The 27,273-nt window shown below is 40.9% G+C and overlaps 1 protein-coding gene across 3 annotated transcripts in view; it reads left to right on the forward strand.

Annotated features, from left to right (window-relative positions):
* The first annotated feature begins 6,573 nt into the window (after positions 1–6,573).
* The window catches only part of ANXA3 (annexin A3), a 69,324-nt gene continuing 48,624 nt past the window's right edge, over positions 6,574–27,273 (forward strand). Inside the window, exons 1-3 of one of the 3 annotated variants that reach the window (XM_067736347.1) lie at positions 6,574–6,713; positions 8,070–8,191; positions 9,667–9,719. In XM_067736347.1, the coding sequence (XP_067592448.1) occupies positions 9,705–9,719 (15 nt within the window). In that variant the 5' untranslated portion in view covers positions 6,574–6,713; positions 8,070–8,191; positions 9,667–9,704. The remainder of the gene's footprint in view (positions 6,714–8,069; positions 8,192–9,666; positions 9,720–27,273) is intronic. The other 2 variants (XM_067736349.1, XM_067736346.1) reach the window with 2 other exon arrangements.

Below are 27,273 nucleotides of genomic sequence, written 5' to 3' on the forward strand. Positions count from 1 at the left end.
ACGATTTCCTATGATTGTCCCTTGCCTAACAGCAGGCTCTAAGCCCTGGGGTGCATTTCTCCCATGTAGAAGCTGTATCAGGAGCCAATCTATGAATTGTTAGGACTGGCTATGAAAATGCTTCCTGAGACCTGAAATTTCATGGCCATACAATGTAGGAAACTTGGGGGTAAGTGGCAGAAAATGAGTTCTCATTTAGATTTTGCAATATCTCACAGACTAGGGTTTTGAAGAAACATAACGAGAACAGGAGAGGGAGACTATTGAGAATATCCTACTAGATTCAACCCCATGAAATTCCTAATTTTATAAGTTAAAAATAGTCCAGTATCAGTAGTTTACACTGCTCAACTTAATATTAAGATGCCACAGTGAGTAATAAAGATTCTATCCCCAAACGAGCCTGAGATAGCTCTAAGCAGGAGCCCTTTCAATGGCTTACTGAGTAGCTAGTGGCCCAGGTAAAGTCCTAGAAACAATATCAATAACATTTCGGGCACATCTGCCAATCAAGAGCAATGACTTCTTCACCTTCTCTACCTCATTCAGTCCTGGTGAAATAGTTGTAGGTCACTGTCCTGGATAATTTTCTTTGAAAGTTCCATATGAATCCCAGAATTTCAAGTCTTTGCACAAACTGATGTTGCTTGAAAATGGTCCAAAGCTCCTATAACTCTAATTTAATGCTCGTCCCGAAAAATTCAGTCACTTGATTGATAAAACAAAATAGACCCATGGTGCAACTCTCTCTAAAAAAACTAGCAGAATGTTATCCCCATGCTCATTTTGGTTTCAGGCTACCAAGCTCCAAGACCAGCAAATTATAAAAGTTTATTAGAATCCCAGACTGGGAGAGTTTCTGTAAATTGTTAAAAAAAAAAAAAAAAAAAAAAAGGTTTCAAGATGCCTCCCTTAAACATTCTCACTAAAGGAATGTTTCCAAAATGAACCAATCGTCTATACTAGTAACACACAAAAGTCCCTGCGCTGCTTATTCTGTTTACCTTCACACCAATTCTCTGCCCTGTTTATGCTCCAGGAAACAGACTTCCCGAAATTGCTTCTCCGAGACTTTCTTGCACCCTTGGCTTTTGGTTGAGATTGGCCAAATGGAGACATTGATGGGAAAGAAGTTAAGGTGTCTATCCCTCCCCACTGCCTTGCTGTGGTTCTGGCAGTGCCTGCATCCCTCCTGGGCCACAGGTCCTGTTGGGCAGCCCCCTCCCACTGTCCCTGTCCTTGAGGCTCTGACAACACCGTCCCTCACTTGCCCATGCAGACCTAGAGGTAGCCATGCTTTCATCCTGTCTCTAGTCCTCTGGCTTCATCACCCCTATGGATTCCTTTAACTTAACCCTGCCCACGCTTCCATAGAGTCCCTTTTTTAAACTATTTATTCAAACCCTTTTAGTTTGCTATTTCTCTTCTGCCAGAACTATAATAGAGTCCTTAAATTCAGTGTCATTTGATTATAATTTTCTAATATAAATCAGAAATAATTAATCACTTGAACTCAAATCCTGTCTTAATTTTAAATTTGCCCATTATTATAATCAGTGGCACGCTCATAAATATTTCACACCCAGCTTTTGGTGTCTGGGAAGGCCTGATTGGAAGCATTTGCTGGCTTTTGTGTTGTATATGCCCTCACCATGGCAGAATTTAACCTAATTTCACTGAACATGGAGATGGGAAGAGATACACAAGAACACAAGTTGATATAGCATTTCTACCACACAGATAAAGTAAACATAAATAACCTCGAGATCATCAATAACAGTAAAATGTCAAGGAATTAGAAAGTTTGAGTACCTTTGCTTTTAACATAATGTATTCAATTGTGTTTATTTGATATAAATTTTAATAATGGCTCTGTTTACTTGCAAAACTCCTGAAAGTTTAGCAATCGACTCTCTCATGCTGGGCCGGCTCAGCTCACAACTGTGAGAGAAAACATAATATCCACAACCGCTTGGTCAATTTAACCTGCTTTTGTTAGTTTTTCCCTCACATTTTACTATACTTTTAAAATATACCTCAATAACTTTGCTACATTTGACTCTCAAATTGTTCTTTTTAGCAGAAAGAAAAGGTAATATAGGAAAATTAGCTTCTTGTAAAACTACCAAGTGGTTCAATGTATTCAGAGTGGTGAAAGTTTCATCAAACAATTTTTTCTGTTTTTTTTTTTTTTTCTGGATGACTATAAACCTGGTTTCTGGGATCCTAGCATTTATCATTATTATCATTTTATCACCTAACATTTACTTCTGAGAAAATTCATCTGTTGAGGGAAAAGTATTAATTTTATAAATACACTATAGCATGATTCTAGTCTAAATGGTGGTAACTGGGCAGTTGTTACAACTAGAAAACCTCAAAAAAAAACAGTGCCTTTTATTTTAAAGTTGCCATCCTGAAACCAAAGTGTTCAACGCTGAACCTGGAATCATTAAAATAAATCCTACACGTAAACACCACCTGTTACTCATTTCCTTCTGGCTATAAATCCAGCTTTATTACTTCCTGGTTGTGTGGGACAGAACTTGTAGAAGTTACAGAATCCCTCTAAGCCTCCCTCTGTATTTTCAAAGTAGAGGTAATCACACCTAATTTAAGCTGGTCTGTAGACTTGAAATAAGACCATTCAATTATTCAATTAAAATTTGGCTCTGATAGGATGATCTAACTGCACTGCTTGGAAGGCAGCAGTAAGCAACACCCAGTGTAGGTCATGCCCAGAGATGTTCCTATTCATTTCCTCTTACTGCTGCAACAGATTACCACAAACTCAGTGGCTTAAAACAACACGAACATGTTAGCTTACAGTTCTACAGGTCAGAAGTTCAAAATGGGTCTTACTAGGCTAAATTCAAGGTGTTGACAGGCTGCATTCCATCTCAAGGCTCCCGGGGAGAAACCATTTCCTTCCCTTTTCCAGTTTCTAGAGACCACCTATGTTCCTTAGATCATTACCCGCTCCCATCTTCAAAGCCAGCAATGACCAGTTGAGCTTTCTCATTGTACCCGTCTCTCTAGTTCAGATTCTGCTTGCCTCTTCCCCACTCAAAGACCCTTGTGATTACATTTGGTCCACATCATCCAGGATAATTTCTTTATGTTAAGGTCAACTGATTAGACTTACATGTGGAATCTAAACTATGACACAAATGAACTTATCTATGAAACAGAAACAGATTCACAGACACAGAGAATAGACTTGTGGTTGCCAAGGGGGAGGGGGACTGGGGAAGGGATGGATTGGGAGTTTGGGGTTAGCAGATGCAAATTATTATATATAGAATGGATAAACAACAAGGTCCTATTGTACAGCACAGGGAACTATATTCAATATCCTTTAATAAACCATATGGAAAAGAATATGAAACAAATAAGTTCAGCTGATTAGCAAACTTAATTCCATCTGCAACCACAATTCCCCCTTGCCATGTAATGTAACATATTCACAGATTCCAGGGGTTGTTGGACATCTTTGGGGACCATTACTCTGCCTACAATGTATGCCTATCATAATATGGGGCAGAGTTTTGAACCACAGAAGCCAGAACCCCCAAACCACTAGCCCCCTCCTGCTGCTGCTGTAAACCAGCAGATTGTCTCTTTTGCTCAAAAATTTACTTTCAGAAATGGAAGGGACCCACTCAGCGCATGCACCCATTTAGTCTGTATGTCTTCCCTGTCTGCTGAGCTGACAGGGGTCATGAGTAATGCCAGTTTCAGTTGGCAGAGAATGTGTACTTGGCTTTGGAGCCAAGGTGCTTGGGTTTGAATCTCAGCTACATGATTTGCTGCCTATGTAACCTTGGGCCAAGGTCTTATTCAGGCTGTACAGTTTACGCAGCTCTTAAAAATGATACAGAATAGGACCTACCGCATCTGGTTGGGGTGAAAACTAAATAAGATGATGTGTGCAAAGTATTTAGAACAGTGTAATGGGTACTGAAAAAAAAATGTTAGCTGAATTGTTGATTATTTTGTAGTCCCAAACACCAAAATAATATTTGGCTTAGTGGTTGAGTTTTTTCCCCAAGGAAACTCTGATTTCCATGCCTAACACTCTCCTGGGGTCTAGAGACTCTCAATATTTCTACCTGTCCCCAGACCTGAATATTGGATGTAGTCGTCCTTGTTCCATTTGACAAAGCGTGGCCATGTCGCTAGCTCCCAACTCCCCCCCAGTGCCTCTCTGTATGCTGCTAAGATGGGTTAGCTTACTGTTCAGAACTATCCCCTCACTGCCCTACCCCCAATGGGAAAAGTATACTTCCCCCTCCTTCGCCATTGGGCTCAGTCCTGTTACTTGCTTTGACCAATAGGATGTTAGCAGCAGTGACGCAAGCAAGGGCTTGAGACATGCGTACATAGTTGGGTGCGCCCTCTTGTACTCTGACGTCACCAGGAGAAGAACTTCCTCCAAGTAGCTGTTGCCCCTTCAGCCAGAATGGACCCAGAATGGACCTGTGAAGCAGAGACACCTCAGCCATCCTGCAGAGCTGAGAGAATACATAAATGATTTGTTTTAAGCCCCTGTGTTTGAGGGTAGTTTGTTATATAGCATTATGGTGGTGGCAGCTAACTGATACATTTGTTCATCCTCTTAAGAGTTTTCACAATACAGCCCTGATTAAAAAGTAATCATTGGGGCTTCCCTGGTGGTGCAGTGGTTAAGAATCTGCCTGACAGTGCAGGAGCACGGGTTCGAGCCCTGGTCCAGGAAGATCCCACATGCCGCGGAGCAACTAAGCCCGTGCGCCACACTACTGAGCCTGCGCTCTAGAGCCCACGAGCCACAACTACTGAGCCTGCATGCTGCAACTACTGTAGTCCACGCGCCTAGAGCCCGTGCTCGGCAAAAGAGAAGCCACCCCTATGAGAAGCCCGCGCACCGCAAGGAAGAGTAGCTCCCACTTGCCTCAACTAGAGAAAGCCCGTGCAGCAACGAAGACCCAACAGATCCAAAAATAAATTAATTAATTAAAAAACAAAAAACTAATCATTGAACTAAACTAATCTGTATGCCTGTTCACATCTTCTCCTAGTAACCAATCACTCCCTATGCCATACAGTCAAAACTTTCTCCCTTTCTATCCTTATTTTATTTTCAAATGGTAATGTCATCAATTCACACACCTGTGAACAAGAAGCTGTATAAAATAATGTTCATTGCAGCATTATTCAAAGTAGCAAAATATTGAAACGATGTAATACCCATGATCAGGAGAATGAGGAACAAACCATGATATAGCCATAAAATGGAATACTATACAGCACTTAAAATAAATGATGAACAATTGCTACTAGAATAGCTAGCATTGAACAGAAAGAGCCAGTGGCAGAATATACCTCATGATACCATATATTTAAAGTTTAAAAATATGCTAAAGAGTATCATATGTTTATGGCTATATCAATATTTTGAAACAAGTATAACAACATGCATGAGAATAATAACACTGTGATTACTACTGGGTTATCTTTGGAGAAAGAGTGAGGGAAATGGGTCAGGAAAAGCACAAAAGGAACATCAATTGTATCAACATACCTTTTAAACTGTCTTGAAAACATTCTAAAAAAATACAGCATAATTTTTAAGATTTGATAAAACTGGGTGGTGAGTACACAGGTATCAATATTATTATAATATCATTTATTCTTGGTATCTTTCAAAGATTTACAATTAACATTTTTAATAGCAGTGTTTTTAAGGAGAGGCTGTGGGAGTTATTATAAACTGCTTGCTATGATCTGAATGTTTGTGTCCCCCCAAAATTAATATGTTGATATCCTAATCCCCAGAGCAATGGTCCTTGGAGGTGGGGTCTTTGGGAGGTTGTTAGGCCCTGAGTGTGGAGCCTTCTTGAATGGGATTAGTGCCCTTGCAAAAGGGTCTCCAGAGAGCTCTCTTGTCCCTTCCACGGTGTGAGGATACAGTGATATACTTTTGTGTATTTTTCTCCGTTAATGTGTCTTATGTCATTTTAATTCTTAGAGCAGCCAGGAGAACCTAGAAGGGTAGAAGAAAATTTCTCCCTGCCTGGCAGGATAAAAAACCTCCCATTTACTCCCTCTGTGACTTTGCTCACTTTACCTAATCTCTCTGTCTCAGTTTTCTCATTTATAAAATGGGGCAAATAGTATCTACCTTATAGGTTTATGGTAAGATTTAAATTAGTGCATATCTGTGAAGAATTCAGAACAGTGCCCGGCACAAAGGAAATGCTAGATTAAGTGTTACGGACTGTTATTAGTGTTTAGCTGTTCGTCATCCCGTACCAGGCCCTGAGCTTCTTGGGAGTGGGGACTGTCTGATCTCTGAATCCACAACGCCTAGAACAAAACAAGCTTGCACAAAATCTGAAGAAAAGCTTAATGTAAGTTAAGGAGAAGTGAAAATCGAGGACATGGGTTTCACTTTGAGGATGATGCGAGACTAGGGCGGTAGAGTTTTAAAGTCGCCGAGGGCGAAGGGCCGAAGGCGCGCCTGCGCGGAACTGGCGCCCGGACGGCCGCGGGGCGCGGCTTCCCTTTCCCAGCCTCCGGTGGCGATCAGGTGGACTCGGGAGGCGGTGGAGGGGCGGGAGGAAGGGGCGCGGTCCGGCCACGGGCGGGAGCGAGCGCGGAGCAGCGTTGTCCGGGGCGCACTCCCTCGCTGGCCGCTCTTCCGCACGCCCGTTCCTGGGGCCGCGCTCCAGGTAAGTTCAACCTCCCCCGCGTCGCCCGAGCCTCACCAGCCACCCCGGCTGCCCCGCAGCTTGGAGCAGGGTCGCGCCTCGGCCGCTTCCCCCGCGAGCGCAACGCGGCCACGGGTCAGCGCTGGGCTGGCACCCACGCCACGTACCGACCCGGCTGCGGACTGCAGGGCCCAGGGGCCCCGGCGGGCGTGGAGGCCACCGCCCCCGTTTCAGAATCGAGGAAGCTGAGGCCCCGAGCAGCAGAACTGCCTGTCGTGGGAGGGTCACCCAGTTCTGCTTGGGGCGGGGCGCAAGCTGACCAGCTGTCCCGGCGCCCTCGACCCTTGGCTTTTCGTCACAGATAGCCGCGCAGTGATACAGTTGGCCATCTTGGCTCCCCCCACCCTCAGGTCTTGGGAACAGAAAAAGAGCGGAGAGTCGGAATGGTTCTCCCGGTCCCTGGCGTCGTAAGAGGGGCTGGCTCCAAGCTCTGTTCTGAGGACTTGAACCCCACCCATCCTTGTGAGCACGTCCCTCCTCTTCACTTAGGCAATTTACTTTATTTCACTTAATTTTTTTAGGAGGTAGGATAAAAGTGTATTTACATATTGGGCTTTGGGAGTCCGAGAAGTTTGCTTTTCCATGAAAAGACTCACCTTTTTCTTTGATTCCAAGAGTCTGATACACTGCACCTGAATCATTCCCCTGGCATTTGAGTCAGCAGGTAGAGCATCTGAGTGCTTGTTTGCAAGTGACCATATATAGGAAATTGTGGTTTCTGCCGGGTCAAGGAGCTTCTGGGTCTCTGGAGGCCCCTCGGGCTGCTAATAAGAAGGTTGTAACACTGCCCGGCTAAATTATTTCCAAGGATTTGTGTTCTACACAGTCAGACTCTGTCCTCTGCCAGAGCTACATTTACAACTTTCTAAAAATCAACTTCATGAAAATTGTAACTCATAAAAACATTATTCTGCAAAGATATCGCCATTGGCTTTCATGAAGGCAGAAAACTTCAAACTGACGAGAAAGGAAATTCAAAGATGTAAAGAAAACCAGAAGCTTGTTCCCAGAGCCGCGTGGTTCTGTAGAGACATCGGCGTAAATATAGGGACCAAGGAGGAAGTAAAGGAAATGATGTAAACGCTCTAATCTCTTTCAGGAAAGGATGTTTAAGGTTCTATTGTTAGGTCATTTAGCCTCCACTGTGGAGTAATTTTTCACTTCTTAAAACTGAAATCAGTAGTAAATGTTTGTAATTTACAAATTATACTGAATCAACACATATTGAGCATTAGCTTTGACAGTGTATGGGCGGGGCACTTGGGTAAGGCAGAAGCTTGGGGGTTAAATGTATACCCTTGGACTGTGACTGCCTAGGTTCCGTAGAGGGACACTTACTCGCTGTGAGACTGGAACGTTATAGTACAGTCGGCCCTCCGTAGCCGCGGGTTTCAAAGTCGAACCGCAGTTGGTGGAATCAGCGGATGCAGAACCCGCGGGTAAGGAGACTGTACTGTGCCTTTGAATATAGGGACCTTGAGCATCTGAGGATCTGGGTAAACGCGGGGCAAGGTGGGGGAGGGGGCCTGGAACCGTGGATGCTGAGAGATCGACTGTACCTCTCTGCGCCCCAACTTCTTCATTTGCAAAGTGGAGATGTTCTTAATGATACCCAGCTCCCCTGGATTATTGTGAGGCTGATATCATTCATTCATTCATTCAATAAGCATTTTTATTTAGTACTTTTGTGCCTCAGTGAAAAAACTTGACAAAAATCTCCAGCCTTTTGGAATTGACCTTACAATGTTTCTTAATTTTTTTAAATTTTAATTTATTTATTGGCCAAGCCACGCAGCTTGTGGGATCTTAGTTCCCCAGCCAGGGATTGAACCTGCCGGGCAGTGAAAGTGCGGAGTTCTAGCCACTGGACCGACAGGGAATTTCCTGTTGTGTTTTTTTATATTACCTGCAACATAGTAAGAACTCAAAACATTAGCTGATGTGATTACACATACTATTTCATTTAGTGCCAGCAACAGCCATCCTCTCCCCTTTTTACAGATGAGGAAACTGAGGCTCAAAGAAATTGTGTCTAGCTTTAAGAGGCAAAACCAGAACTAATGATATTTTGTATCTGCTGTATATTTAGAGGGATGTAGCCCTTAGCCCTTGTAACTGGAAAGCTGACTGCCCCCCCCTACAGAAAGCCTGAGAAAATCAAGTCCCTAGAAATATTTAAATTCCAGAGACTAATAGTGTCATTTCCTATTGCGCATTGCTCTGGGGCTATCACTGAATTTTTAGAATATTTTGTTCCCAGTAAGGGTAGGAGCAACTTTATTTCTAAGCCAGTCCTGGAGATTTGCCAGCGTGTTTGAATAATGTCTACATATGAAAGTGTGTCTGGGTTCCCAAACAGGCATCCATCAAAGAATTGCCCTTTTTCACCTATGGGCCCTACCAAGGCCTGGACCTTCCTCAAAGAGCAGGCATGTCTGTTTATAACAGGCTGTAGATTTGAAGCCTTGTAAAATGTAAAAGAAGATTCACAAACACAAGGGATCAAACAAGCCAGCTGAAAACTGGGGGAGGGGGACAAGTTTATGTTGTTCCCTATGATGGTAGTTAAAAGAAGTCAACAATCATTGTAGTTGTCCTGGATGTTAAATGAGTCAAAAATTGGCTCCCAGGAAACATATTTGCAAACCTCTTAGGTACAGAGATTTTTTTTCTCTCTTGTTTTGAGCCCTTCACAGGTCTAGCACAGTCTCTTGTAGATAGATAGTTGGTGTTCGGTGATGTTTATTTAGCAAATGCAGTACTTGATGTTAGAGAAACATCCTCTTCCAGAGGTGGTTTCTCTTTGAATGTTGACTTCTGTTTTCTGGATTAGAGAGTAAGGGTTAGGCTGAGATTATTGTGTTCTGAATCCCAGATTTATACTGTTCGTACTTTTTTTTTTTCCTTTTAATAGGTTAGTGTGATCTCAACTCAAGAGAAAGGTGGGATATCATGGCATCTATCTGGGTAAGTAAAAATCAAACCTTCATAGCACAGTAACTTATCTGAGTCAAATCAAAATACAGAAAATCAAAATATTAAAAAATTTTATAAGTTGATAAAAGGTTTATGTGAAAAAATTAACATGCCCCAAAAGCTAGAGGATGTCTAAAAATAAGAAAATATTAAAATGTATTGTAAAGGTACATAGTTAAAATAATTTGTACTGACACCGAAGCAGGGAGGTCAATAATAGAGAATAAATTATGTGATTTGGGAATTTATTATAAGAAAAAGACATTTCATATCAGAGAGGAGAAGATGGCTTATTCAATAAATGATGTTAGGAAAACTTCTCACTGTTTCAGGGAAAAAGTAAATCTGTATTCCTTCTCCCTTCTTACATGAAACTAAATTTCAGATGAATAAAATACCGAAATGAAAAAGACAAAATATGGGTGAATTTTAAAAATAATCTTGGAGTGGGGAAGGCAGTTACAACCAAGATACAAACCGAAAGCCTAAAAGAAAAATATTGATCTATTGAACTAAATACAAATTTATAATTTATGATGGCAAACAATATATTAGTGGAGTCAGAAGACAACCCACAGGAAATAGTATTTGCAGCACATTTGACAAGAGACTCATTTCATTAACATAAAAATAACTTCACTACGTCAATAAGAAAAATGAACTCGATGGAAAAATTTGTGAGGGACGTGAATAGGATACAAAAAGAATTATAAATGTCCAACAAACATGTGAAAAGGTGCTATACCTTACTGAGAAATAAAGAAATGTAAATAACACAATGAGAAATCATTTCTATCTAAGTATTGGTAAAGGTGAAAAAAAAATGTAAGAAGACCAGTGTTGCAGAGGATGTGGGCAAGATGGGCACTCTCATACTCTGTTCATAGGAGAGTAAAGTTGGCACTCTTTGGGGATGGTATTTTGGCCATATCTGTCAATGTTTAAATGCTCACCCTGTGTAACCCCGTACTTCCACTTCTGGGTATTTATCATATAAATACACTTGCATAAGGTTGAAGAAATAAAGGCTGATGGATATTCATTTGTACTAATGAAAATACACAGAATAAATGGCCATCCATGGGTTATGATATTTCTCAATTGTAACTTATAGCCATTTTTATGTAATCATTTAAAAATGAGAAGTCCGCTGTCTATGTATTGACAAAAAAAATTCCAGAGATATATTAATCAATAAAAAAAAAAATCCAGTCACGGAATAGTACATACAGAGTGATTCTGTTTTAGAGAAAGAAAAAAGAAAAGAAGAAAATAGACACATAAGGACTGTATTACATGAAAACTTTCTGGAAAGGTGGAACTATGAGCAGGGGCACTTTCACTTTCAGTGCATCACCTTCTGTGCTCTGATTCTTTTTTTAAATTTTTTTTTCTTTTTTTGGGGGGCCGTTCACACGGCATGTGGGATCTTAGTTCCCCAACCAGTGATCGAACCCGAGTCCCCTGCATTGGAAGCACAGATTCTTAACCACTGGACCACCAGGGAAGTCCCTCTGATTTTTTTTAATGATGAAAATACATTGTATTTTATAAGCGAGGGGCAGAGAGGCTTCGAGAATAACCCATATGGAGGCATGAGCAGGCCTTGTTATGCGCGGTGTCGGTGTCGGTAGATGTGCTATTGCGAGGCTTTTCTTGGTCACAGATTATTTTCTGTCACTGCCCAGTAGGCTGATCTCCCCCTTTCCAGGTCTGAAATTCCTGCTGCTGTTATGGATATCTAGTAGAGTCAGATGAAAAAAAATTTCATCTCTCCAAAAAATTAGTCTCCCTCTAGCCCTTGTCCATTAGTGAATCGACGTGGAATTAGTTGTTCAGGCTCTACAGCTGACACCTTCCAAGTTATGGCACATTTCTGAAGGGCTGGGAGAGACCCAGGTGAGTGTGAGAGAGGGTGTATTTGTTTCCTACTGCTTCCGTAAGCAATCACCACACATTTAGCAACTTAAAACAATACCCCTTTATTATCTCCACACAGTTCTATATGTTAGAGCCCAAAATGGGTCTCATAGCGCAAAGATCAAGGAGTTGGCAGGGCTGCATTCCTTTCTGAGACTTTGGGAAGAATCCACCTCTGAGCTTATTTAGGTTGTCGGCAAAATTTAGTTCCTTGCAGTTGTGAGACTGAGTGCCTTGCTGGCTGTCAGTGGGGGCTATCCTTATCTCCTGGAGGCCATTGCCAGTCCTTGTGTGTGGCCCCCTACATCTCAGAACAGCAGCGGTGCATGGAATCCTTCTCACGCTTGCAGTCTCTCTAGCTTGCCCTTCTGGGACATCTCTCTTCTGCCGTCCTCTATTTCCTCCAGCTGGAGACAGTTCTCTGCTGTTAAGTGCTCACATTATTAGATTGGGCCCACCTGGGTAATGCAGGCTAATTTCCCTATTTTAAGGTTTGGAACCATAATTGCATCCTCAAAGTCCCTTTAGTCATGTAACATATCACATTCACAGGGTCCAAGGATTACCGTGTGGATATTTTATTGGGAAGCCATTATTCTGCCCACCACAAGGGGGTGGTAGCATTGGGCATCAGACAGCAGGAAAGAAGGGATGGGAAGAGACTAGAAACGGGAAGCTGTGCTGTGGGCAGGAGGGGAGATTGGGGAGCTCGAGTGAAGAAAGAGGCCCTAGTCAGAAAGGGGCTCCTACTGCCTCGCTTTTTCTTTCCTATTTCCCTCCTGTCTCAAATTAAAGAACTAACATTTATGAGTGAGATATCTGAGAGCAAATATTAAAAACAACTCAGAGCTACTATGGAAAACAGTATGGTGATTCCTCAACAAATTAAAAATAGAATTACCATATGATCCAGCAATCCCATTTCTGGATAAATATCCTAAGAATTGAAAGCAGGATCTTGAAGAGATATTTGCACACTTGTGTTCATAGCAGCATTATTCACAATAGCTAAAAGCTGGAAGCAACCCAAGTGTCCGTTGATGGACGAATAGATAAACAAAACGTGGGGTATGCATATTGTGGAATATTTAGCCTTTAAAAGGAAGGAAATTCTGACATATGCTGCAACATAGATGAACCCTGAGGACATTATGCTAAGAGAAATAAGCCAGTAATAAGAAGACAAAATACTGTATGATTCCATTTATATGAGGTATCTGAAGTAGTCAAATTCATAGAAACAGAAAACAGAATTGTAGTTGCCAGGGTCTGTGGGGAGGGGGAAAGGGGAATTTGTTGCTTAATGGATATAGAGTTCTAGTTCCATACAATGAAAAAGTCAAGTTCCGGAGATCTGTTTTACAACAATGTGAATATTCTCGCCGCTACTGAACTGTACACTTAAAAATGTTTAAAGTGGTAAATTTTATGTTACACTTTTTTTAACCACAATTTAGAAAACTCAGATTTCTGTAAATACTGTTATCACTGTTTTATCTGTTCTCTTTTTCCCTCTTAACACAAAAGCACATACACACCCAAACACAAATGAGCAATCAGTCCATGCTTTTCTACAACATGGTTGATCATTTGTGTTTACCAGTGTATGGTGAGTTTATTAGAGTGATATGATCAAGAGGGAAGATTTCGGTTGCAATTTCAGTACATTACTGTTGGAGATGAAAGATTAGCTGGTTTCCTGAGTCTGTATATTCTATCTAGGAGTGTTGGAACCCTCTCATTGTTTCAGATGTTGCATTACTATTTCCTTTGCTAAAATTTTTGAATATGGTAGCCACACTTTTCGAAAGTTTGCATTACATAACTTTGCTTTTATGAAAGATCTGTGTTAGTACAGACACACATTGGAGACATTGCAGTTTGGTTCCAGACCACTGCAATAAAACAAGTATCGCAATAAAGCAAGTCGCAAGAATTTTTTGGTTTCCCAGTGCATATAAAAGTTATGTTTTGGAAACCATGAAACTCCTAGAAGAAAACATTGGCAGAACACTCTTTGACATGAATTGTAGCAATATTTTTTGGATCTGTCTCCTAAAGCAAAGGAAGTAAAAACAAAAATAAATAAATGGGATCTAATTAGGCTTAAAGTTTTTGCATAGCAAAGGAAACCATTGACAAACTGAAAAGGCGACCTACTGAATGTGAGGAAATATTTGCTAATGATATGACCGATAAGGAGTTAATATCCAAAATATAACAACTCAACATCAAAAAAGCAAACAACCCAATTAAAATGTGGGCAGAAGACCTGAATAGACATTTTCCCAAAGAAGACATGCAGATGGCCACCAGACACGTGAAAAGATGCTCAACATCGTTAGTCATCAGAGAAATGCAAATTAAAACCACAATGAGATATCATCTCACACCTGTCAGAATGGCTGTCATAAAAAAATCTACAAACAATAAATGCTGGAGAGGGTGTGGAGAAAAGGGAACCCTCCTACACTGTTGGTGAGAATGTAAATTGGTGCAGCCTCTATGGAGAACAGTATGGAGGTTTCTCAAAAAACTAAAAGTAGTTTAGTTTTGACCATATGACCCAGCAGTTCCACTCCTGGATATATATCCAAAAAAAACCCAAAACACTAATTTGAAAAGATACATGCAGCCCAATGTTCATAGAAGCATTATTTACAATTGCCAAGATATGGAAACAACCTAAGCCATCAACAGAACAGATGAATGGATGAAGATGTGGGGTGTGTGTGTGTGTGTGTGTGTATATATATATATATATATATATATATATATATATATATATATACACACATACACACATATATACAATGGAATACTACTCAGCCATAAAAAGAATGAAATTGTGCTATTTGCAGCAACATGGATGGACTTGGAGGGCATTATACTGTGTGAAATGTCAGACAGAGACAAATAATATATGATATCACATATGTGGAATCCAAAAATTCAACAAACTAGTAAATATAACAAAAGAGAAGGAGAGTCATAAGTATAGAGAACAAACTAGTGATTACCAGTGGTGGGGTACAATATAAGGGTAGGGCAGTAAAGAGGTACAAATTGTTAAGTATAAAATAAACTATAAGGATATATTGTACAACATGGGGAATATAGCCGATAAAAAAGTTATGTTAACACTATACTGTAGTCTGTTGCGTAGAATAGCATTGTCTAAAGGAACAATGTACATACTCTAATTTAAAAATGTTTTATTGATAAAAAATGCTAACCAGCATCTGAGCCTTCAGGGAGTCATAATCTTTTTTTGCAGTAGTAACATCAAAGATCACTGCACACAGATCACCGTAACAAATATAGTAATAATGAAAAAGTTTGAAATATTGCTGGAATTACCAAAATCCGACACAGAGACACGAAATGAGCAAATGCTGTTGGAAGAATGGCGCTGATATACTTGCTTGATGTAGGGTTGTCACAAACCTTCAGTTTGTAAAGACACAATATCTGCAAAGCAAAATGAAGTGCAGTAAAGACATGATATGCCTGTACCTGTTTTTGGTAACTGAAAGAAATTCAAAGAGGATTTTTGCTTTTATGCCGTCAATGTATTAAAGTAGGTCTTTCTTAAAACTGAAGTGGCATAAAATGAACTTTTGAAAATCTGGGGTATTACCCTTGGCTTTACACCATTTCAGCTTATGGAAAGTTTCATAGAGATGCTCTGCATTAAGATAACGGGGGAAACCTGTGTATCTCTGTTCAGGCTGGGCTTCTACTACTCACCCCTGATGAGAGGGCCTGGTATCTTATCAGTTTGTACTCTATGAACTCAAGGTCTTTGTCAAATGTTGCCTTTACATCTATAGCAAGCACTCAGGCAACACACAAATGAGAATGTCTTGGAACATTTTTATTAAGATACCATAGCAGTAGTTTTCCTATGTGTGCCTTCTACAAGGCTGGCTTTCTCATAGGAATACTCTGAGCGCTTTGCTCCTTGGTTAATTCCTAACTTACTTTTACAGAATAATAATGAATGCAGTAACTATTTGAACCCTCAAATTAATATTTTTATTATGCTACTAAAATTTTTCAACATTAGCTCATAATCACTATAATCATCATGAACTGTTGTAACATCCGAACTAACTATATACTCTTCCTTCCCCATTCCAAATGCTAATTTGCAAAATGAGGAAGGGGAACATAGCAAGACTCTGGAACCAAGGGATAAAAGCAACTTTATCAAAATAGAACTTCCTGTTAACATGAAGGAGTTCATCCAAAGGGTAGCTAAACAATGAGAGCAGTGTGTACCTAGTGCAGTGGGCTCTACCGGAGCAGAAAGAAGACCATCCAGCCACAACCCCAGTTCTACTTTTCATGACTCTCTAATTGATTAAAAGGCAAACTCCTGAATATGACCTTGAACAAATTACTTAGTCTCTTGCTATGTCTGTTTCCTCATCTGTAAAATAAGTGTAATAACAGTACCTACATCATCTAGGCTTTGAAGGCATTCAATCAGTTCATGTGAAATGCACGAACAGTACCTGGCATGTAGTGAGCACTCAGTAGATGTTGTAATCATTATCATTTCGGTATATTAGCTTTTTTCTAAAAACATATTCCTTGATACTTAATATCCCTGCAACTGTTTTAGTGAGGAAGCTTCTGCCTGTTTCCTGGGCCTGGTTTTAGTACACATCAACAGCATCCTCCTCCCCACTGGAATGATTCTCTCAGAGCCATCTGAAACCAATGGATTTTCCCCTAATAGATGTTTTCTGACCACACCTATTTTTAGTATTTTCTTGCATTTATGTATATATACATATATATATACTATGACTATTTTTTAGAGGAGTTTTAGGTGCACAGCAAAATTAAGAGGAGGGTACAGAGGTTCCCCACGTGCCCTCTGTCTCCCACACATGCATGGCCTCCCCCATTGTCAACATCCCCCACCAGAGGGGTTCATTTGTTGCAATTGATGAACCTACACTGGCACATCTTTATCACCCAAAGTCCATAGTTTACTTTACAGTTCACTCTTGGTGTTGTACATTCTATGGGTTTGGATGTTTATATGTATTTAAAGATAATGCTCTGTTCTCACTCCCAGTGGGTGGACCGCAGTACAATTCTGACACTACCTAGGACTAGCATCAGACTCCACAGGTTTAAGGGCTCCAGCCTCACTTCAGACACCAGCGGCAAGTCTCAGAGTCACCTGCTGTTCTGACCCAGGGGCTATAAATTAGGAGGTTTCCATGACACTGATCAGTAAGTCTCTAGAACACCTCATAGAATTCACTGAAAGTGCTATACTTACCATTACAGTTTTTATTATAAAACCTACACATAGAGCAAACTCTGGAAAGGCCCTGGATGCAGAGCTTCCAAGCCCTCTCCCCGTGGAGTCAGGGCACCTCACCTTTCCTGCACATCAGTGTGTTCACCAGCCAGGGAGCTTCTCTGAGCCTCGGCATCCAGGGCTTTTTCTGGAGTTTCATTGCATAGCCGTGACTGATTAAGTCACTGGCCACGATTGAATTCGGTCTCCAGTCCCCTTGCGTTCCCAAAGTGCCAACCCTCTAATCACATGGCTGGGTCTTTTTAGTAACTAGCCTGATGCTACAGCTATCTCATGGCCCACCATGACTCACCTCATTAGCACAGTAAAGACAATCCCATCGCTCAGTAAATTCCAGTGGTTTTTGAAGCTCTGTGGCTGGAACCCTGGACAAAGATCAGATACATCTTTATTATCCCATAAACATATACCTTACATCAAGGCTGCAGAGAGTTTTCAAAACGTCATATTCCTGTAGTTTTTACTAAAATGCTGTCAGCACTAAGGTACTGGTTATCTTAGGCTGATCTGAGGAAGCTCTGATGGGAAGTTACATCTTTAATCACAAGTAAGACTGGGGGAAGTGAGTTAATGTTTTGTAATAGGTACAGATTGGCAGGCAGGGTCACTCAAAACATGGGGTCCATGAAGAAATACAAAAAGGGATGCTTGATGGTGGAAAGGTTGGGGAAGGTTTATCTAAGGTGGAAACTTGCTAATAGGAGAAGCTACCCCATCATAATAAGTCCTTGGTGAGAATTAGAGAACACAGCTTCCCTTCCCCACCCCATCCTTCCTCTCTTTCCTGGGAACAAGGTTGGTGTAGTTTGACACATGAGGATACAATGTTCCCATTTCTGCAGAGGAAGGACACCAGTGGTAGGGCTCCCAGGAAAGGTGCAGTGTGCTAACGTGCAGGGAATTCTGGGAAAGCAGTGCCTTTCAAATTCTGCCCCATGGATGACATCAGCCCCGGGCATTTGGATGTTTTTGGTACTGGGTACAAAGGATTCGTAAGAGCCCCATCCACTTTCATATTTCTTGCTTTGGTGGGACATACAGCTAGACCTTTCTTTCCTAGTGTGTTTGCTCTTCCCGACCATGCAAATTTAAAAAAAAAATTTTTTTAACATCTTTATTGGGGTATAATTGCTTTACAATGGTGTGTTAGTTTCTGCTTTATAACAAAGTGAATCAGTTATACATATACATATGTTCCCATATCTCTTCCCTCTTGCGCCTCCCTCCCTCCCACCCTCCCTATCCCACCCCTCCAGGCGGTCACAAAGCACCGAGCCAATATCCCTGTGCCATGCGGCTGCTTCCCACTAGCTATCTACCTTACTACGTTTGTTAGTGTGTATATGTCCATGACTCTCTCTCGCCCTGTCACAGCTCACCCTTCCCCCTCCGCATATCCTCAAGTCTGTTCTCCAGTAGGTCTGCGTCTTTATTCCTGTCTTACCCCTAGGTTCTTCATGACATTTTTTTCCTTAAATTCCATATATGTGTGTTAGCATACGGTATTTGTCTCTCTCTTTCTGATTTACTTCACTCTGTATGACAGACTCTAGGTCTATCCACCTCATTACAAATAGCTCAATTTCGTTTCTTTTTATGGCTGAGTAATATTCCATTGTATATATGTGCCACATCTTCTTTATCCATTCATCCGATGATGGGCACTTAGGTTGTTTCCATCTCCGGGCTATTGTAAATAGAGCTGCAATGAACATTTTGGTACATGACTCTTTTTGAATTTTGGTTTTCTCAGGGTATATGCCCAGTAGTGGGATTGCTGGGTCATATGGTAGTTCTATTTGTAGTTGTTTTTTTTTTTTTTTTTTAACATCTTTATTGGGGTATAATTGCTTTACAATGGTGTGTTAGTCTCTGCTTTATAACAAAGTGAATCAGTCACACATAAACATATGTTCCCATATGTCTTCCCTCTTGCGTCTCCCTCCCTCCCACCCTCCCTATCCCACGCCTCCAGGCTGTCACAAAGCACCGAGCCAATATCCCTGTGCCATGCGGCTGCTTCCCGCTAGCTATCTACCTTACGTTTGTTAGTGTGTATATGTCCATGACTCTCTCTCGCCCTGTCACAGCTCACCCTTCCCCCTCCCCATATCCTCAAGTCTGTTCTCCAGTAGGTCTGCGTCTTTATTCCTGTCTTACCCCTAGGTTCTTCATGACTTTTTTTTTCTTAAATTCCATATATATGTGTTAGCATACGGTATTTGTCTTTCTCTTTCTGACTTACTTCACTCTGTATGATAGACTCTAGGTCTATCCACCTCATTACAAATAGCTCAATTTCGTTTCTTTTTATGGCTGACTAATATTCCATTGTATACATGTGCCACATCTTCTTTTTTTTTTTTTTTTAACATCTTTATTGGGGTATAATTGCTTTACATTGGTGCGTTAGTTTCTGCTTTACAACAAAGTGAATCAGTTATACATATACATATGTTCCCATATCTCTTCCCTCTTGCGCCTCCCTCCCTCCCACCCTCCCTATCCCACCCCTCCAGGCGGTCACAAAGCACCGAGCCAATATCCCTGTGCCATGCGGCTGCCTCCCACCAGCCATCTACCTTACTACGTTTGTCAGTGTGTATATGTCCGTGACTCTCTCTTGCCCCGTCACAGCTCACCCCTCCCCCTCCCCATAACCTCAAGTCCGTTCTCTAGGAGATCTGCGTCTTTATTCCTGCCTTACCCCTAGGTTCTTCATGACATTTTTCTTTTCCTAAATTCCATATATATGTGTCAGCATACGGTATTTGTCCCTCTCTTTCTGACTTACTTCACTGTGTATGACAGACTCCAGGTCTATCCACCTCATTACAAATAGCTCAACTTCGTTTCTTTTTATGGCTGAGTAATATTCCATTGTATATATGTGCCACATCTTCTTTATCCATTCATCCGATGATGGGCACTTAGGTTGTTTCCATCTCCGGGCTATTGTAAATAGAGCTGCAATGAACATTTTGGTACATGACTCTTTTTGAATTTCGGTTTTCTCAGGGTATATGCCCAGTAGTGGGATTGCTGGGTCATATGGTAGTTCTATTTGTAGTTTTTTAAGGAACCTCCATACTGTTCTCCATAGTGGCTGAACCAATTCACATTCCCACCAGCAGTGCAAGAGTGTTCCCTTTTCTCCACACCCTCTCCAGCATTTATTGTTTGTAGATTTTTTGATGATGGCCATTCTGACTGGTGTGAGATGATATCTCATTGTAGTTTTGATTTGCATTTCTCTAATGATTAATGATGTTGAGCATTCTTTCATGTGTTTTTTGGCAGTCTGTATATCTTCTTTGGAGAAATGTCTGTTTAGGTCTTCTGCCCATTTTTGGATTGGGTTGTTTGTTTTTTTGTTATTGAGCTGCATGAGCTGCTTGTAAATTTTGGAGATTAATCCTTTGTCAGTTGCTTCATTTGCAAATACTTTCTCCTGTTCTGAGGATTGTCTTTTGGTCTTGTTTATGGTTTCCTTTGCTGTGCAAAAGCTTTGAAGTTTCGTTAGGTCCCATTTGTTTATTTTTGTTTTTATTTCCATTACCCTAGGAGGTGAGTCAGAAAGGATCTTGCTGTGATTTATGTCATAGAGTGTTCTGCCTATGTTTTCCTCTAAGAGTTTGATAGTTTCTGGCCTTACATTTAGGGCTTTAATCCATTTTGAGCTTATTTTTGTGTATGGTGTTAGGGAGTGATCTAATCTCATACTTTCACATGTAGCTGTCCAGTTTTCCCAGCACCACTTATTGAAGAGGCTGTCCTTTCTCCACTGTACATTCCTGCCACCTTTATCAAAGATAAGGTGTCCATATGTGTGTAGGTTTATCTCTGGGCTTTCTATCCTGTTCCATTGATCTATCTTTCTGTTTTTGTGCCAGTACCATACTGTCTTGATTACTGTAGCTTTGTAGTATAGTCTGAAGTCAGGGAGCCTGATTCCTCCAGCTCCTTTTTTCGTTCTCAAGATTGCTTTGGCTATTCGAGGTCTTTTGTGTTTCCATACAAATTGCGAAATTTTTTGTTCTAGTTCTGTGAAAAATGCCAGTGGTAGTTTGATAGGGATTGCACTGAATCTATAGATTGCTTTGGGTAGTAGAGTCATTTTCACAATGTTGATTCTTCCAATCCAAGAACATGGTATATCTCTCCATCTATTTGTATCATCTTTAATTTCTTTCATCAGTGTCCTATAGTTTTCTGCATACAGGTCTTTTGTCTCCTTAGGTAGGTTTATTCCTAGATATTTTATTCTTTTTGTTGCAATAGTAAATGGGAGTGTTTTCTTGATTTCACTTTCAGATTTTTCATCATTAGTATATAGGAATGCCAGAGATTTCTGTGCATTAATTTTGTATCCTGCTACTTTACCAAATTCATTGATTAGCTCTAGTAGTTTTCTTGGTAGCATCTTTAGGATTCTGTATGTATAGTATCATGTCATCTGCAAACAGTGACAGCTTTACTTCTTCTTTTCTGATTTGGATTCCTTTTATTTCCTTTTCTTCTCTGATTGCTGTGGCTAAAACTTCCAAAACTATGTTGAATAAGAGTGGTGAGAGTGGGCAACCTTGTCTTGTTCCTGATCTTAGTGGAAATGCTTTCAGTTTTTCACCATTGAGGATGATGTTTGCTGTGGGCTTGTCATATATGACCTTTATTATGTTGAGGAAAGTTCCCTCTATGCCTACTTTCTGCAGGGTTTTTATCATAAATGGGTGTTGAATTTTGTCAAAAGCTTTCTCTGCATCTATTGAGATGATCATATGGTTTTTCTCCTTCAATTTGTTAATATGGTTTATCACATTGATAGATTTGCATATATTGAAGAATCCTTGCATTCCTGGAATAAACCCCACTTGATCATGGTGTATGATCCTTTTAATGTGCTGTTGGATTCTATTTGCTAGTATTTTGTTGAGGATTTTTGCATCTATGTTCATCAGTGATATTGGCCTGTAGTTTTCTTTCTTTGTGACATCCTTGTCTGGTTTTGGTATCAAGGTGATGGTGGCCTCGTAGAAGGAATTTGGGAGTGTTCCTCCCTCTGCTATATTTTGGAAGAGTTTGAGAAGGATAGGTGTTAGCTCTTCTCTAAATGTTTGTTAGAATTCGCCTGTGAAGCCATCTGGTCCTGGGCTTTTGTTTGTTGGAAGATTTTTAATCACAGTTTCAATTTCAGTGCTTGTGATTGGTCTGTTCATATTTTCTATTTCTTCCTGATTCAGTCTTGGCATGTTGTGCATTTCTAAGAATTTGTCCATTTCTTCCAGATTGTCCATTTTATTGGCATAGAGTTGCTTGTAGTAATCTCTCATGATCTTTTTTATTTCTGCAGTGACAGTTGTTACTTCTCCTTTTTCATTTCTAATTCTATTGATTTGAGTCTTCTCTCATTTTTTCTTGATGAGTCTGGCTAGTGGTTTATCTATTTTGTTTATCTTCTCAAAGAACCAGCTTTTAGTTTTATTGATCTTTGCTATTGTTTCCTTCATTTCTTTTTCATTTATTTCTGATCTGATTTTTATGATTTCTTTCCTTCTGCTAGCTTTGGGGTTTTTTTGTTCTTCTTTCTCTAATTGCTTGAGGTGCAAGGTTAGGTTGTTTATTCGAGATGTTTCCTGCTTCTTAAGGTGGGCTTGTATTGCTATAAACTTCCCCCTTAGAACTGCTTTTGCTGCATCCCATAGGTTTTGGGTCGTTGTGTCTCCACTGTCATTTGTTTCTAGGTATTTTTTGCTTTCCTCTTTGATTTCTTCAGTGATCACTTCATTATTAAGTAGTGTATTGTTTAGCCTCCATGTGTTTGTATTTTTTACAGATCTTTTCCTGTAATTGATATCTAGTCTCATGGCATTGTGGTCAGAAAAGATGCTTGATAAAATTTCAATTTTCTTAAATTTACCAAGGCTTGATTTGTGACCCAAGATATGATCTATCCTGGAGAATGTTCCATGAGCACTTGAGAGAAATGTGTATTCTGTTGTTTTTGGATGGAGTGTCCTATAAATATCAATTAAGTCCATCTTGTTTAATGTATCATTTAAAGCTTGTGTTTCCTTATTTATTTTCATTTTGGATGATCTGTCCATGGGTGGAAGTGGGGTGTTAAAGTCCCCTACTATGAATGTGTTACTGTCCATTTCCCCTTTTATGGCTGTTAGTATTTGCCTTATGTATTGAGGTGCTCCTATGTTGGGTGCATAAATATTTACAATTGGTATATCTTCTTCTTGGATCGATCCCTTGATCATTATGTAGTGTCCTTCTTTGTGTCTTTTAATAGTCCTTATTCCGACCATGCAAATTTAAACCGCGTATGGAGAAGGCACCTGTGTTACACGCATGTGAATGTGCTGAACTTCTTCTGTGGTCTCCCTCCTGTCTTCTGCATCTCAGGACTGGATGATCTGGCGTATAACTATTTTCATGGAAATGGACTTTTCACATCCCAAGCAGTATAGGCATCATGCCCGATTAGGTACTTTCGACATGATCGTAACTTCCTATTTGGTGTGTGTTTCAAACCACGGTTCCTGAAGCTTCTTTAGGTAAATACTGGCACTCAGAGAGTTTCACAAGTGGTCCTCTGCAGGAAGTTAATGAAAAACAGGTTAGACCTGGGTTTCAAATCAAAACATTTAGAGCTTTGTTTTAGGACAAACCCTGGAAAGAAATACCACACAATCTGAGTGAAAAGAGAGAGGCTTCCTGGGAATGAACGGAATGAACATTAAAGGGCTGCTCTTTGCCACTCCCTGACCCAAGCTTAACCACCAAGGAGGGAGGGTCCCTCTTTTATATTTAATTATAATAAAAAGTGTAATTTGACAATCTAACTTGTTGCTGTTGAAAACGTTTTAGATTGAGAGCAAGGAATGTGAAGAGGAGGAGGTATCATTTGACTCTCTTGAAAGTCTATTTTTGTTTTTTTTTGGTGGATGCAAAGCAGTTAGAAAAAATAAGTATTTTAGAGTACTGAGAAATAAGATTAATACAGAGGTCTCACATGAATTAAGAGAGTCAAAAGGGTAGAAAATTCTCAAGTCTGCCCCTTCCTCGATTCTCAGATCTTTGCTCCTTTCATCTTCAACTATTTGTGTTTGATTAAATACCGTGCCTAGGTTCTGGAGGCATGTTTAAATAAGAGTAGTGACAGTCTCATGTGAACAGGATTTACAAAAGGTGAAGAGTGCATTTGTCAGATTTTTGAGATATGGCATGGAGCTCTGAAAAGTCTGGTAATGGCATTTGAGAATTATCAAAGAAAACAAGACCCAGAACAAGAAAGCATTTTGTACTCATTTATTCATGCAGCAAATATTTACTAAGCATCTACTATGTGCCAGATACTCTGTTAGGCTCAGAGGATAGAGCAGGGAAAGAGAAATAAAAAAGCGTGGAGCTTACATGCCTCTGATTTTATTAGGGAAGAGAGCTAATAAACAAAGAAATAAGTGTGTAGTATATTAAGTCAGTTTTCAGTACTCTGGAGAAGGGCAGAGGTGGAGAATGAGAGTGATAGGGTACATTATTTTCTGCTCAGATATGTGAGCAGAAGTCAACATGGAGTGAGGGAGTGAGCTGGGAAGATATTTGGGGGAAGACCATCCAGGCAGAGGGAACAGCAGGTATACAGCCATGAGGCAGAAGAGCAATGAGAAAACCCCAGTGAAGTGATAGGCGGGGGACAAGGAGATTTGGGGGAGCATTATAATTATCTTCTTTTGTTACTTCAGGGTCCTCCAAGGGCCACAAAGAATCCCTCTAGTCCTGACAGCCTTTGCATGAACTGTAGGAGTTTCCACTGTCTAGGTTTACTTTGCATTAGGAAATATTTTAAAATCTGTAGCAACTTGTTGTTAGGATTAACAACAAACATACTCATACGAAATCCATGAAACGGTGCATTTTAACATCATACCACGTGAGCATTAACGACTTGGGTCATCGATGCAAGAAATCTTCTTCCCAGGATGTTACAAACAGTAAATGTTCCTGATCTTAGCCCCTCTCAGGTGGATCCGTATTCCCATAGAAGTGAAGTGGGAGGAGAGGGAGTGTCCCCACTGTACTCCCCAAATCCTGCCAAGCCAGTCACCATTCCCCAGCCAAGAAGATGTGATGAAGCCAGATTTCTCACTTCAGTGAGCCAAGTTCCCTGTATCTTCCACAGTTAGAGTGAAGGTCCCTTAAATGCAGGTGTCTCCCCCGTAAGATGAAGTTAGAGATGCACAGAGCTGAGGCAAGAATAGTCTTCAACTCTCTGTGGCCCTTCGTCAAGAGGAGAATTTGGTCATGAAGTCTTAGCTAAGTTAAGCTCCTGACTTTGATTGTGGTACAAAAAAATAATTCTCAGACACTGGTGCTCTATGACTCAAAAGAAGATGAATACAGCTTATTTATAATCTGCCGCAAACAAATAATGAAAATGATTCTGAGAAAGAAGTTTGTGTTGATGAAGTCTTTTCAGGGGCCCAGTGTTTCAAGCTCAATCCAGATAGTTGGGTTTGCTGCCTTTGACAGAGAAATGCTGAGTGCTTGGAGAGACAGGAAGGAAGATACAATGGAATCATTAGAAACATCCCAGGTGCACCAGGCATCCATCTGGGCTTGTGGAACCAGATTGAAAGACTTAGCATAGCTTGTGGTGCTGAAAGAGGTCATTTTATGTAGTCTGGACATCTTCCAAATCTCCCAAGATACAATGATCACTTTGATTTCTAGACTATCAATATTTGAAGGAAGCAACCTCATCAGACAGCCAATTGTCTAGTGTAGACCTCGGAGAAAGCCCACACCTTGGGATATCATTGTCTTGCTTCCATCTACTTCCATCAGACTCACTCACAGTTATTAAGCCCCTAGCTGGAGGCTGAACACTGGGCTAGGAGCTGGGTGTACTGTGAGTAAAACAAAAGGTCTCTGCCCTCTGGAACTTTAATTTAGAGGAGGTGGAGACACAGATATAAACAGAGATATTGAGGAATGCTGAGTGCCCTAAGGGGGAAAGGGTGCTGAGACAGAATAACAGGAGAGGACCCTGTTAAGTCAGGGTCAAGTGGCCCCGGGCAGACCTGTCAGAGAAGATGGCCCTTAATCAGAAGACTGAAGGTAGGAAAACATTCCAGCTAGAGGGAACAGCACAGACAAAGGCATGAAGATGAGAAAGAGATCACAGTAGATGAGCTGGAGTTTTGGAGAGCTGAAGTGGGATGGGCGAAGGGGAGAGTTGGCTCCAGGTGAGGGTGACAAGGAAGGTTGGGCCAGATGTTGCAGGGCTGCGTGGACAGGGCAAGGAGTTTGGACTTTATTGAATATCCAATGGGAGGTCAGAGAAGGGTGTCCAGTAGGAGAATGCCATGACCTGACTTAGATCTTTCACAGATCCCTGGGCTGCTAGAAGATGTGGGAAATGGCTAGAGGTAGGCATAGAAGGACGCAGGAAGGGAGACTAGGGCAGATGTCCATGTCCAGGGGAGCAATGATGGTGACTTGGATGACAGGAGTGCCAAAGAAGGTGGGGAGAAGTGCACAGGAGATTCTTTTTTTTGAAGTAGTCTCATCAGGTCTTGCAGATGATTGCATTTGGATGGAAAGAGAAGGAATTGAAGGAGACCCCCAGGTTTCTGGTGATTGGTGGTGCCATTTAAAGGGATTGAAGAAGAAGAGCAAACTGGGGACGAGCACAGACAGTGGAGCCAGATTGCCTGGGTTCAAATCCTGGCTGTGCCACAGGCAAGTTATGTGACTATCAGCAAATCTTTTAACTCTCGGCGCCTCAGTCTTCTCCCCTGTAAGATGGGATCATAATAGGATGGGTTCTGAGGGTTAAATGAGCAAATATGTATAAAGCACAAGTAAGTACCATGTAACTGATACATGGTAGAAGAAATCATTTTGAAAGGAAATAATGAGTTGATACGTCAGATATAACCAGTGTTCAAAATAGAAGTCTGGGCTGTGAATACAGCTGTGGGAGTTGTCTGCATATAGAAGGGGAAGTGGCAGAAATAACCCACAGCAGGAGTAGAGGGAAAGAAAAGAGAAAGAGACTTTCCATTTTAGAACCTACTTTATAGATGTCAGCCAAAGGGGAGGAGCCAACAAAGGAGAGGCCCAGGAGAGGTCTGGCTGGGTTAACCCTGAGTGACACATACTTCTAAGGAATCTGGGTTTCTCCTTATTATAATCTGTGTTTCATAGAAACACAACATACATCGCTTGTTTGTCCCCATCTTCCCTAATTTCTGAGTCATATTCGTCTTT

Source organism: Pseudorca crassidens, chromosome 4, assembly GCF_039906515.1.
Source record: "Pseudorca crassidens isolate mPseCra1 chromosome 4, mPseCra1.hap1, whole genome shotgun sequence".
Taxonomy (NCBI): Eukaryota; Metazoa; Chordata; class Mammalia; order Artiodactyla; family Delphinidae; genus Pseudorca; species Pseudorca crassidens.